Source organism: Haliotis rufescens, unplaced genomic scaffold (assembly GCF_023055435.1).
Source record: "Haliotis rufescens isolate VD_foot unplaced genomic scaffold, xgHalRufe1.0.p SCAF_16, whole genome shotgun sequence".
In the NCBI taxonomy this organism is placed as follows: domain Eukaryota; kingdom Metazoa; phylum Mollusca; class Gastropoda; order Lepetellida; family Haliotidae; genus Haliotis; species Haliotis rufescens.
In genome coordinates this window covers 34,024,103-34,039,410 of record NW_025963846.1, presented here as the reverse complement: position 1 = coordinate 34,039,410, position 15,308 = coordinate 34,024,103, and the positions used below count along the sequence as shown (strand labels likewise).

At 42.2% G+C, this 15,308-nt stretch overlaps 1 protein-coding gene across 2 annotated transcripts in view; it reads right to left on the bottom strand.

Moving 5' to 3' along the window:
- LOC124118028 (TBC1 domain family member 30-like) overlaps positions 1–10,551 on the bottom strand; it is a 129,247-nt gene extending 118,696 nt beyond the window's left edge. For both annotated transcript variants that reach the window (XM_048397156.1, XM_046480070.2), the window contains exon 1: positions 10,058–10,551. In XM_048397156.1, the coding sequence (XP_048253113.1) occupies positions 10,058–10,472 (415 nt within the window). In that variant the 5' untranslated portion in view covers positions 10,473–10,551. The remainder of the gene's footprint in view (positions 1–10,057) is intronic.
- Positions 10,552–15,308: the final 4,757 nt, after the last annotated feature.

Here is a 15,308-nt window from a genome sequence, read left to right as displayed (position 1 = left end):
CCCTACCCTTTCACTCTCGGGACAGATGCTCTTTCCACGAGACCATAGAGACTGTCACAAGGACAGGTGACCTTGAACAAGTTTATGCCTGATGAGCCTTTAGAGTGGTAAAGTTCATAGCAACATGTGTGCCTCAGCCGACAGTGAGTCACTGGTACGGTATTACATGTCAGTGACTAAGCCAAACCAGTCAAAGAAACACGATTTCATAAAATGTCCATATTTTCTTAAAAACAGAGGTATATTAACCTTGTGTTTAATGCAAAAACTGTGAAACTAAGAATTTAAGCCTCTCCTATTTTATTTTTTCTGTTGGTGGTGAAAAAAAATATGTTACTTCTGCAAAGCCATAGCATTAGGTATATCATAAGTTGTGGCAGTATCACGAGGGGTACATGGGGTTTTATGCGTCCCACGTTAGGTTTTATGCAGGATGCATAAAACCCCATGTACCCTTCGTGATCCTACTACAACGAATTTATCTTACCAACATGTTTAAATGTGACAAGATAAAAGAATTAACATAAATTCAAAATTGATAGAACAGCTGTTCAATTGAGCTGAGGATAACTTGTGCTTTGTCACGTGACTTCCCTTGACTCGAGAAAAGCGTGCGGCTTTTTGCATTGAAGCTAGAAGGATTTATTCACCTCTCAGATATCCACGTGCAACCTGCATTGCCTGTAGTGTTTATAAGAGATTTATTCCCCAGTTGAGAAATTTATTCCCCTCCAAGGCGGGTTACCATGGTTACACAGTATTTTAACAAGATCATGTGGATCAATCAGATTTCATCATTCTGACATGGACGTATGATACTGATTATTGAACATAAATTTGGAAATTTACATTCAGTGAGTGAGTCAGTATGTCACAATTTACACTGCTTTTAGCAATATTCAAGCAATATCAAGGTGGGAGATAACAAAACTGGGTTTTACACATTTTACCCGAATGGTAACGATCGAAGTCAGAACTTCAGCAAGAACTGTGATGAGTAAACGGTTCAACCTCGAGTCCACCACACTGTCAAAACCATAACTAATGTCCAGCAATATCACGGCGGGGACTCCAGAAATGGGCTTCACACATTGTAACCGGGAAATCGAGCCTGGGTCTTTGGCACGTCACAAGTGAGTGAGTGAGTGAGTGAGTTGGGTTTAACGCCGCTTTTAACATTCCACACGGCGTGTCAGCTTGATGTAGGAGGAAAGCCCGAAGTGGTGCAGGTCTCAGACGTTTACCACTTCGGTGAAACCCACGAGCACGGGTATGGTGCTGACAAACCTAGAAACGTAATCGGGGCAAACCGGGATTCAAACCCACAATCATATGTTTCTGGCATGCCCAAGGGACGCAACTCTGCACAGCGAATCGCGGCGCCTTAGACAACTGGGCCACCCATGCCCCCGGGCATGTCAAGTGAATTACCCAACAGGAACTGCATGTATCTATTACTATGCTTGTACAGGGACTTATCCAGGATTCCAAAGGTGACTATGCTTGTCGTAAGAGGCAACAAACAGGATCGGTTGGTCAGGCTCACTGACTTGGTTCATGCATGTCATCGTATCCCAATTGCATTGATCGATGCTCATGATGTCAATCACTGGATTGTCTGGTCCAGACTGGATTATTTACAAACCAACCAACCAGGATTCCAAACCAAAATCCATGGCAGGAAAATTGGGAACATCTACACAGGGTTTTACGTGAAACAGGACTGGCATCTTGTACTCACAAATGTATAAAATGGACTCAGAAGTATATATTGCATATGAGGATGCACATTATATTCATTGTGCCAAATTCTTGACAAGAAATAGAATGTTCCTGCAAATAAGGTAATTATTTAATTGTATTGTATACAGTACACTACACTACTTCATTATTTTACAGGACCCTTATATCCACAAGAAGGACCCTTGAAATTAGTCACAGGGGGTCCTTTGGATCCCTAGTTTTGTAGGGAATTTTTACAGACAATGGAGTGAGTGAGTATGGTTTTACGCCGCTTTTAGCAATATTCCCGCAATATCACGCTGGGTACAGACAACTGCTGCAGATTTGGGGTGATATTTTGAGTTCCAGATAGAGCCTTGAAGGATCATATCAAGTTTCTTATATTCAATTTTGACTTCATATTGTCACAAGTTACAAACATGCATATTGATTTCCGGCCATATTGCATGCAGTCATTCACGGTGGCCAGCCATAAATACAAGTCGGCATGTGTTTGTGACATGATGTGTGCACAAGCATACAAATAAACTGTACAAAGTATTTGTTTAGCATTAATCAGGTTACTAAGTCACAAATAACAATGATTTTCTAAAACTACTCTACTGCTAGTTAACGTCCATTGTTGACAAGCCTGGTGAAGTTTTCTCCCTGGACAAAACATTCACTGGACCATCAACTGTGGCTGGGTGAGAAGGAATGAGGCTTTTCTACTCTTGAAATTTAAAACCTCTTTGTTGAATCACCCTCAGGGTGTTTAGTTGCAGCTACCAGTTTAGAGGCTGCCAACCCCCTTCAGGATTCAGGTACACAGGATTCGGGCCTATTTAGAGGGTATTCGGGACTCTGTTGTGTGTTATGAAGAGCGCAAATAGAATCATATTTGGTAAGCAGTAGGGCTGTTACGATTCACTCGCGTGTTCGGTGAATCGAACTGTGTCCATTCATGAATCGAATTCGTTATTCGTGGCCACTAGAATCGAATATTTATGAATATGCAAGCATATGCATTGACATAAAAAAATACCCATAAGAACATATTTTATGCATAGATTTCTTCAAAAGACAACACTCTTATACTATTTAATATGACAGTATTGTGGTCACTGGTCATTGTTGCATTTGAGCAGATACTAGTACCTGGATAAGTGCAGTATATAAATGATATAATATATTAATAATATATGAATAATTAACAAACCATGTCAAATAATGTTGCCTCACTGAGCATGCTGAATATGACAAATGATACATCAACTGCTGACTTGTTATTGTATTCATGAATTAATATTCGTATTCGCTAACCTCTATTCATGATACGAATCGTATTCGCCCCATAGTGTATTCGTTGCAGCCCTAGTAAGCAGATTCAACATTTGAAAACAGAAATTCAGTAAATTAACCTCAAATCTCACCTGTTTATGAAATAGGAGAAACATGTCATTTAGGGAACTTTTCAAAACAGCATCTTGACTCTCGGGTGGGTGCGTGCGTGGGTGGGTGGGTGGTGCTTGCGTGCGTGCGTGCGTGGGTGGGTGGGTGCGTGCGTGCGTGAGTGAGTATGGTTTTACGCCGCTTTTAGCAATATTCCAGCAATATCACAGCGGGGGACACCAGAAATGGGCTTCACACATTGTACCCATGTCGGGAATCGAACCCGGGTCTTCGGCTTGACGAGCGAACGCTTTAACCACTAGGCTACCCGACCGCCGCCTCAGGAGTGAAGAGCCTAAATGTTGAATCGGTTAAGAAGAGTTTTGGATCAGAGCACCTGGGTGTGTTCTAGGCTGCAAGTTTGTCAGTTTGACTTCGCAGTAAAAACATAACATTAGAAAGAGGCCCAGGATTCCACAAACCTAATGAAGGGGTCGTTGGGGTGAGTGAGTGAGTGAGTGAGTGAGTGAGTGAGTGAGTGAGTGAGTGAGTGAGTGAGTGAGTGAGTGAGTGAGTGAGTGAGTGAGTTGGGTTTAACGCCGCTTTTAACAGTATTACAGTTATATATATATATATGGTATTGTGAGCATGCCCTATATGGTCTGTGTATGTTGACACACTGTCAACCAAGTCTAAGTGTCCATCGACCACGAGATACACTGCGTTCCACACGACATCCAGCCTACGTTCCTTGGGACCTATATCAAGCTGTGGGTGTATTTTTTCAGTTACTTCTTTAAAACATGCAATTATTTTCTTGAAAGGAATCGAACAATGTCCTTTTTTTACCAATCATATTTTTCAGGATATCCAGCAACAATTTTGGGGCAAAATCTCAGGAAAAAAATCTTCTCCACATTTTGGGGGGGGGGGGGGGATCAAATTAGTTTTCCCCAAACTCCCAGTTCCCACTAGTGAGTGAGTTTCGTTTTAAGCCGCTTTTAGCAATATTCCAGCAATATCACGGCGGGGGACACCAGAAATGGGCTTCACACATTGTACCCATGTCGGGATTCGAACCCGGGTCTTCGGCGTGATGAGCGAACGCTTTAACTACTAGGCTACCCGACCGCCCCCAGTCCCCACTAGAATATCCAGTGGTCGGTCTATCAACTATTCACTATGCTTCAGCACTGAATACTTACTGCCAGTACAGTAGGTATAATTAGCTCTGTCTAGACTATTTCACCAGGTTCATACAAATGCCAGTTTCTACCGGCCAGCACATTCTATGGACATGGTATTTGTACTGACACAAACAGCTCTCACAGCAACATGCATACAGAAATATGAGTGAGTATTGTTTTATTCCAGCAATATCACAGCGGGGGACACCAGAAATGGGCTTCACACATTGTACCCATGTCGGGATTCGAAACCTGGTCTTCGGCGTGACGATTGAACGCTTTAACTACTAGGCTACCCGACCGCCCCCAGTCCCCACTAGAATATCCAGTGGTCGGTCTATTAATTATTCGCTATGCTTCAGCACTGAATACTTACTGCCAGTACAGTAGGTATAATTAGCTCTGTCTAGACTATTTCACCAGGTTCATACAAATGCCAGTTTCTACCGGCCAGCACATTCTATGGACATGGTATTTGTACTGACACAAACAGCTCTCACAGCAACATGCATACTGAAATATGAGTGAGTATTGTTTTATTCCGGCAATATCACGGCGGGGGACACCAGAAATGGGCTTCACACATTGTACCCATGTGGGGAATCAAAACCGGGGTTTTCAGCGTGACAAGCGAATGCTTTAACTAGGTTACCCGACCGCCCTGATTGAAATATGAACATGTGATGAATGATTGTTTGTTTGATGTTTATCGCCATACTATATAGACCCGTGAAGATCCGGGGTAGAATAGGTCTTCAGCAACCCATGCTTGCCGTAAAAGGCGACTATGCTTGTCGTAAGAGGCGACTAACGGGATCATGTGGTCAGGCACTGGATTGTCCTGACTCGATTATTTAATGTGGGCGGAAAGCCCGAAGTGATGCAGGTCTCGGACGTTTACCAATTTCGCTGAAACCAACGAGCACAGGTATGGTGCTGACAAACCTAGAAACATAATCGGGGCAAACTGGGAATCGAACCCACAATCATAGGTTTCTGGCGTGCCCAAGGGACGCAACTCTGCACAGCGACTCGCGGTGCCTTAGACGACTGGGCCACCCGTGCCCCCAGTTGTAGTATCAGAGTTTGATTTGATTTTAATGAGATTACCAAGCTCATTTTCTCTCATGTCTTTGGCACTAGTCCCGTTATCTACTGGAAAAATGAAATATGTCGAGCGAGTGAGTGAGTTTAACGCTGCTTTCAACAGCATTTCATTTATATCACGACATGTCAGCTAAATGTGGGAGGAAAGCCCGAAGTGATGCAGGTCTCAGACGTTTACCACTTTGGTGAAACCCACGGGTATGGTGCTGACAAACTAAGAAACAAAATTGAGGTGAAACAGGATTCTAACCCACAATCATAGCTTCCTGGCCTGCCCAAGGGACACAACTCTGAACGTCACACTGACGTTTTTTGAACCCTTAATTGTAACATATGAACAAAGTGACAGCTGAACAGGGAAACTCGTTCCATCACCAAGTCAGGAAGTACACCTTTTCAAATACAAACAGAAATATTCAATATATCAACAGGTGACGTTTGTACAGGAAAGAACACCCAGATCATAATTCGACACATATTGGCAGATTAACTATACCACAGCTGGCACACCATACATTGCAAGGCAGAGAAACTTCATGTTCATGGAGCTGTCTGCTGTCGATCAGAGCACCGTTTCACAAAGCGCTCTCAGCACTACAACTGTTAGAGGAAGGGGTTACGATTGCGCCGGGATCGTTTTTTGGAACAGAGCCCTGATGTCTGCACAGCATTGGTGAGGTGAGGTGATGTGAAATGGGGTTTAACGTCACGTCCAATAATATTGCACTTATATAGCGACGCGCATGGATGTCTGCTTGTACTAGTCCTGACTGATGCCGATTTAAAGTGCTAGCTCAATGAGATACCATGCCGCAGTTTAACATGGATACCCCACTCAGACACAGTATACTGCCGACCAGTTTTAGGCCCTTAATGCCAAGCGCCAGACAGGGTAACAACAAGTACCATCTTTTAACGTCTTTTGGTATGACACGGCCTGGACCTTCCGCTCTCCGGAGGCTGTCTCGTTGACGCAGTGTTTTCTGGGTGCACAATTTTATACAATACAATTTAAAATTAAGGAGCCAAGTGCATACAAATTGAGAGATCCATTTGGTTGCCTCTTACAACCAGCACTGGTTGATGGAGACCTATTCTAACTGGAATCGCCACTGGGGTCATGCAAATAATTCTAGACAATAACATGAGGATATGGTGTATTAAGCGGTTTATCAAGTCAAACATGTAAAAGCTTTATGAATACTACTTTCCTCAGGACAATTTGTGGTAAATTTTTTATAAATACAGACCGTCAGTAGCAATTTTTTTCACAAAGTCACCAAGCACGACCACAGGCCAGGAGTCATTTGGCTGCCCCTTAGGACCAGCCTAATTTGCTGGGGGACCTATTGTAAGTCAGAGATTAACCTGGCAAGCTCATCGTGGACTGGCCTCTGGCTGTTACTACAGACGACAAAGTGAATTGTTCATGTACCTTAGAATCTCGACATACATATGGCATTGCTGCAGGGTAAATTTACCTTTGTAAATAAATACAACACAAAGACATAGGTTGTGATGAATTGGTTCATCACTTTTCACAGATTATGAACAGGATTAGTAATTTTCTTGATAAAAATCTTTTTTTGGCCATGAGATATTCAACATTATTAATAACCACCACAACGTGTTAAGAAGACAAGTATACTCAAGTATGTATATTTACACACATATAATATATCTGTCGTATATAAACAGCTGTTAGCATAAACCACGAAATTTATCTTTCAACTCTGTTTTTTCCACAATAATATTCTAATAAGAGCCCCCTATTTCTAATTTTGAGAGCGCCCTGCGCACTTATCAAGTTATTACGTCGAATACGGTATGCAAATATACACACACATGTATAGAGGTGCATGTGAACGCTGTATCAGTGACTTTTTCAGACAAATTGGGAAGTAATCATTATTCTTTCAAAAAGTTCTTATTTTCTTAAATTCTGAGATAATTTAACTCTGCATTCAGAGCAATACTACAAACCTAAGATCAAAAGCCTCTTGCACTTTATCGGTCCTGTTATCAGTGAAAAGCCATAACATATGACTACAATAACATGAATTGGGAAATATATACCGTATTCAACGTAATAAGCGCCCAGGGCGCTCTCAAAGTTAGAAATAGGGGGCTCTTGTTAGAATATTATTTTGGTGAAAAACAACAGAGTTGAAAGATCGTAAATTTCGTGGTTTATGCTGACAGCCTGAAATGTTTATATACGACAGATATATTTTTTCCAGAATTTAATTTCCCATAATTATGAATGCATATAACATACATATTATACACAAATAAGTAAGTCCTGTGTCCATTGATCAATCGGAAGGGGTGCTAATGTGGATTGTTCACTAGCCAATATATTAGAAAATATCGCCGTGGGCCCTTATAAGAGCGGGGCCCTTATTACGTCGAATACGGTAAGCCCAATTGTGGACTTTTTACTGACATTTACTGCAGATTGGGGCCAGATATTGGCCTCTGAGCAGGTCTAGATAAAACCCTGTGTTTTCACATGAGACGACCCAGTAGTGAGGAGCGGTATGACATGATGATTGCGTGTCATCACACCCCAACATTGCAGGACATTGCTCGTAGTATCAATTACCTGGTCCAGACAAAAAGAAATTCCTATTCTGCTGTCACATCAAACAACCAACAAAAGTCTTTTCAACATTTAATTCAAACTAAAATTTAAAATTTAAAAAGACACCTATTTTCATTATGATTTCAGTAAGAAACAATGTGAATATCAACATTCAGGTAAGTGTTTGAATCCCTAGTGGTCCACCTTTAGTGACCATCAGATCAACAAAGTGATTGCTTAACTAAGCCAATGTTGAGCACCAATACAGGCGACATAACAGCAATAAAAAAATGAAATATGTTCTGGGATTTTAACCATGGACTTTTGGATGACATCTCTGCATAGGTAGAGTAATAACTCCCTTGAGTGAGTGAGCGAGTATAGTTTTACGCTGCTTTTAGCAATATTCCAGCAATATGACGGCAGGGGACACCAGAAATGGGCTTCACACACTGTACCCATGTCAGGAATCGAACACAGGTCTTCAGCGTGACAAGCGAACACTTTAACCACTAGGCTATCCGACTGCCCCAAACTCCCTTGAGTAGAGTGAGTGAGTGAGTGAGTGAGTTGGGTTTAACGCCGCTTTTAACATTATTCCAGTTATATCACGGCGTGTCAGCTTAATGTGGGAGGAAAGCCCCAAGTGATGCATGTCTCAGACGTTTACAACTTCGATGAAACCCACGAGCACGAGTATGGTGCTGACAAACCTAGAAACATAATCGGGCGAACCGGGATTCCAGCCCACAATCAAAGGTTTCTGGCGTGCCAAGAGAATTCTGCACAGCGAATCGCGGCGCCTTAGACAACTGGGCCACCCGTGCCCCCCCCTTGAGCATGAAAGAAGAAGTTATGAGAGTATTAGGGCTGAGACGATAGACCAACTGTCCGATCCGATACATATCACGATACTTGTGTGTGCGCTTATCTGTCGTGCATGTGCGATCTTTTTCAAAGACAGGATGGCCAAATACCTTGCATACTAACAATTTACTTTTGGCAGTGTCAAGTATGGCGCAATGGGTGAAAATTTCACTACTCATTTTCACTTGTTATTAGTGCTTGGTGTCATTAAAGAATACATTTAAGGTTAGAATCAATACTTTTTACTTAGTGTGCAATTGTGATCGATACTTGTATCGAGAAGTAAAAAAACTGCGATCCACCGCTACATCGTCCCACTAGTGACTACTAGAGGGTATAAACTGCAGAATATTAATTTGGACCACACAGAAGTATCTCCCTTGAACATGTAGACCCATAAAGGTTTGGTTTGGTTTGTTTGTTGTTTAACGCTGCACTCAGCAATATTCCAGCTATATGACGGCGGTCTGTAAATAATCGAGTCTGGACCAGACAATCCAGTGATTGATGTCATGAGCATCGAAGACATGCTTCAACCAAGTCAGCGACCCTGACAATCCCGATCCCATTAGTCGCCTTTTACGACAAGCATAAAGGTCTGGTTAGAAGTGGTCTTCAGCAACCCATGCTTGTCGTAAGAGGCGACTAACGGGATCGGTTGGACAGGCTCGCTGACTTGGTTGATGCATCTCATTATTTCCCAATGTGTGTAAATCAATGCTCATCATGTCAATCACTGGATCGTCTGGTCCAGACAAGATTATTTACAGACCACCGTCATATAGCTGGAATATTGCTGAGTGTGGCATTAAACAAAAAAACAAAACATGTTGCACATCAGCCCAGTAATCATGATAATATAATATTGCTATCTTGTTCACATGAGCTTGTTTTTTACTAGTTTTAGTCTGTTTACTGTTTCCTGCATAGTAACTGCACGCATGTAGCTGTGCAAACCAAATGTTACATCATCTGAAAAATTGAAAATTTGACATGTTGCGCCCCGCCCACTCATTGGGAGCCACACGTCAAACTAGACATTCAACAGCTTGCCAGTAAATGTAGCAATGTGTCTGCTAGGTTTAGACGGCAATATCGACTGAATATACATAGCACAACATGCATACCGAATTGAAATACTTTGCACTTTAACTCTAGCTAATGGCATGAATTAAAACTTACAAAAAGTAAAACTTACTTTGGTTTTCGAGAAATGCTCTGCTGAACTGTCTTGCATGACGACGTTCGTACGGAGAATTCATAGAGTCCCATCTTGAAAGAAAGACCTCCGAGGTACTGGAACATTCAGTGAACGTGTCACTGTCAAAGCTATCCCTAAAACTCCCATGCCACCGATCATATATTTCATGAAGCAGTCCATCAACGATGGAACCTTGCCTCGACAGTTTGTACCCGAAGCCATGTTTGTTTTCAACTTCGCTGTCCCAAACGCAACCTTCGTTATCCGACGACAAACTTCCACAACTCAGAAACTCTCTTCTTGGGGCCGACTCCGCCCGTTTGGAAGTCGAGGAGGGGGTTGGTACAAAGATGTCATCGTCTGAATCCGACAGGGTGGCCCCTGCCCCCCTCGCGAACCCCATTTTCTTCATTTTACCGACATGACGAGCAACATGTGTGTGTTTGTATGTGCGCGAGTCGCGTGTCGCGAGCTATCGAGGTCCCGTGACTAACCAGGCCACGTTTTGCTGTCAACGACTCAGCGCTCGACGTAACAGGTTTTCGCTCATACGGACAACGCATAATCGATATTTTAATAGCAGTTGCAACGGCATACCTTGATTTTATATAACTCGACGGACACTTATGTGGCTATTTTTCGTTATAACTTCCGCTTAACTACGTCACGAAGCATAAAAATCATTATTTTTATGACGAATGAGTCGAATGGTCTAAAAATCTATACGCTGACCACTCCACGCTATCGACTAGATCTAGATATATATTATGTATATCTATCTATATTTAAACGGAAAATTAAAGGTCTCACTAGAATCGTGTTGAAGAAAAAGAGAAGTTTTCTTCAGAAATGTTATCTTACAATATTTAAGCTATGCATAGCGTGACAGTACATACATCTAGATCATTATACATATATCTGACAGATATTTCAATATTTATTCCATTATATTTTATTTTGAATTTTGATAAATAATTTGGTTCTACAGCTAAGGCGAATATCAACATGTAAATATGAAATCCTCAGCTGCCTCCTACATATATTTAAGTGAAATGTACGATCAAGACATTGATTGACACATGTTGATTTCACTGGGCAACAGGTGACTCGTCAACAGGTGCGCGTTCCCTGTGTGGGCAGATATAGATAAGACCACTTGACATTATGCAATAACACAATCTGGCGGGATTCGTGTAAATATCGTTCTTCTGTAATACCTAATAGGCATGTTTTCAGCTAAACCGTTTACTGATGTCGCATTTCGAGGTCTGTAATTTCGAGTGCTTGTCGTTTCTTGTTTTCTGATTGTTTCCATTTTTAATATTTTGTAATATCTGGTTAAAGCCATCTTCAATTGGGTCTCCATTCTATAGTTATCATATAACCGATCAGATGCCAGATATTTGCACTGGGTAATCGAGGAGGGTGTAAAATTGGCATTATATTTCGTTTGAGTGAATGAGTTTGACCAGTATTCCAGTTATATCGCGTCGTGTCACCTAAATGTGGGAGGTGAGGTGAGGTGAAATTGGGTTTAACGTCGCGTCCAAGATTATTGCACTTACATAGCGACGTGCATGCACGTGTGTGTGTACGTGTGGCTGCTTGTACTAGTCCGGACTGATGCCGATTTATAGTGCTAGTTCACTGAGATACCATGCCGCAGTTTAACATGAATACCCCACTCAGACACAGTATACTGACTCCGAGCCGACCAGTCCTTGTTTAAGCCCCTTAATGCCGAGCGCCAGACATGGTAACAACAAGTACCATCTTTTAACGTCTTTTGGTATGACGCGGCTGGGGATCGAACCCCGGACCTTACGCTCTCCGGGCGGACGCTCTACCACAAGACCACGGAGGCGGCTAAATGTGGGAGGAAAGCCCGAAGTGATTCAGATCTCAGACGTTTACAACTTTGGTGAAACCCACGTGTATGGTGCTGACAAACATAATCGGGGCGAACCTGGATTCGAACCCACAATCAAAGTTGTCTGGAAATGCAATTCCAAGGGACGCAACTCTGCACAGCTAACTGCGGCACCGAAGACGACTGGGCCGTGACCGCCTTTTTGTTCAAATTTTCATTTGCATATTGCCTTCAAAAATAACAAAACTATATTTTTCGATCACATATTAAGGTCATAAACTATGTCGAATATTGTCAGACCAACTGCGTTTAATGGGAATACATTATGGAACATCTGCACTCTCTATCCACGCCACAAACCCGCTGAACAACGTAAGCTATATCGAATTACTCGTTTGCCCACTGAGGCTTGCGTTGAATAAATTTACATTAATAATCAGAGAAAACACACGTAAATAGTGTTTTATTTCAAATATCCATTTGGATTATAATGTTAGTATGAAGCAAGCAGAAGTTCTGCGTGACCCGTGAGAGTCGTTTGTCAAATCATTCTCATGTATTGATTAGATCTACACATATTTTCAAAATAATAAATATCGACCTTAACTAAAAACGATGGTCAATTATAACTCGGTATAATAATTTTGTTATAAAGATATTTTTTATCGAACACAATGGCGTGGATGATGTGAGAGTTAATATTCCTCGCATCAACTATTTAGCGACAACATGACCTGCAGGTGTGTGTGGGACCACACAGGTGAGCTTGTCACTGCGGGTGTCGAGTGTCATATGTGTGTGTCACCGTATATTCTACGACGGCAGACATCGATTCTCGATTCTATCAATATCGGTCACAGATAAGGTTTGCCGGTGTAAACCCGACTGGCATTGGCTGACCGTTGCGGATCGGCTACAGCTGTTATATTCATAGGGCGAGAGCTTGATGAGAGCTCCGGGTCGGGTTAACCTCTACGCCATGCTTGTTTAGTACCGACCAGAATGAGTATCGGATGTTTTCAATGTATCACCTGGGCTATTGTTTCAACATGTACTCCAACTGCGTGGATGTGCTCATGCTATCAACCACTAATTTGCCAGCTCCAGATTTGATTATTTGCAGGCAGTTGTGATGCAGGCAGTTATTCACTGGATTGTCTGTTCCATACTCGAATATTTACAGACCGCCGTCATATAGCTATAAAATGTTGAGTGCGGCGTTATACAACAAACAAATATCCACTCACTCACTCGGCACGCCAGAAACCTATGATTGTGGGTTCGAATCCTGGTTCTAGGTTTCGTGGGTTTCACCGAAGTGGTAAACGTCTGAGACCTGCATCACATCAGGCTTTCCACCCACATTAAGCTGACACGCCGTGATATGACGGGAATACTGTTAAAAGCGGCGTTAAACACAACTCACTCACTCACTCGCATACGGACATATATCCCACTGCTTCACTCCCCGACCTGTGAAGATCCGGGGTAGAATAGGTCTTCTGCAACCCATGCTTGCCGTAAGAGGCGACTAACGGGATCGGGTGGTCAGGCTCGCTGACTTGGTTGATGCATGTCATCGATCCCAATTGTGTTGATCGATGCTCAGGATATCAATCACTGGATTGTCTGGTCCAGACTCGATTATTCACAGACCGCCGTCATATAGCTGGACTGTTGCTGAGTGATGCGTTAAACAACCAAAGAAGTTCCACTCCCACATTCAAATCTGTATTGTGAGTCACACAGACTTCGGCTTCAGAAGTCATTCTTAGCGTCAAATCACGGATTAACCAAGTCAAAGTTTCTAGAAACAGTCGATCCGCTTAAACACATCAGCTAAAATGTGCTGCTACCATTCATTCAAGCGTATTGATTTATGAAGAATATAGTTCTCATTCCCGAGTCCCCCCATGTACAGCCTCAGTATTGTCTCCGCTCTGGCGCCCATGAAGGGACTACTGCCTGTTGTGTTTCTCCAATGTAGCGAGCCATTAATTGCTTAAACTACGATCTCTATATACACGTATTTCCCTGCGTACTGTGGACAATTTGTACACACATACAGGTGTGTTATACACCGTTATGAAAGACATTACGTAATCCCAGATCCTAGATCAGATCCCTTAGACATATAGAAGGTGAGGTGAAATTGGGTTTAACGTCGCGTCCAAGATTATTGAGTGAGTGAGTATGGTTTTACGCCGCTTTTGCAATATTCCAACAATATCACGACGGGGGAAATGGGCTTCACACATTGTACCCATGTAGGGAATCGAACCCGGGTCTTCGGCGTGACGAGCGCCCCCCAAGATTATTACACTTATATAGCGACGTACATGCACGTGTGTGTGTGTGTGTGTGTGTGTGTGTGTGTGTGGCTGCTTGTACTATTCCGGACTGATGCCGATTTATAGTGCTAGCTCACTGAGATACCATGCCGCAGTTTAACATGAATACCCCACTCAGACACAGTATACTGACTCCGAGACGACCAGTCCTTGTTTTAGCCCCTTAATGCCGAGCGCCAGGCAGGGTAACAACAAGTACCATCTTTTAACGTCTTTTGGTATGACGCGGCCGGGGATCGAACCCCGCTCTACCACTAGACCACGGAGGCGGTCAGGATACATAGAATATTTTGTTTATTTCACGTAATTTTCATGAACAAAACTTGGTAGGGGCATCAGTGTATGTTTTCGGGATATAGTAGTCCCAGTATTATGCTTGACGTAATATTGAGGCAAATTACTGGGCGACGTGGCTGTTTGCTAACAACGTCGTAAGGCGTTGCTCATAATAATGAAATCAGCCGCTAGTTTGGCTGGTCCAGACTCGATTATTTACAGACCGTGATAGAACTCAATTAGCTGGCGCTAAACAACATAATGCCACTCACGGGTGAGGTGGTAGCTATATGGCTGAAATAATGCCGATTCGAAGTTAAAAGTGTAACTCACTCACTGGAGAGGTGACCAATGATAACTAATTCTTTATCATTGTATTACAAATTCAAACAATTACATGTATTCAGATTATTAGGATGTAATGCAACTTTTTCATGGATAAGTATTCGTCTAGAGTCTAGAATCGAAATATTCTGGTAAACCATTAGAAACTACTTTCTTCATGTACATGTGTTCTTTTTTACAAACCGTTGAATTTTCTTTCACCAAAATTATAATCCCTTAACAAAGTTCGAATTAATTTTATAGTTCGAGATTGATAAGAACATTATGACTAAAGTCCATAATTAAATTGAACGGATTATACGAAATAACAAATATCAGCATACATTTCGAATGTAATCAGCAACAATTATATTAAATTCATCACATGTGTCATGGTGAGAAACTGTTCCTTTTACGACGCTTCATA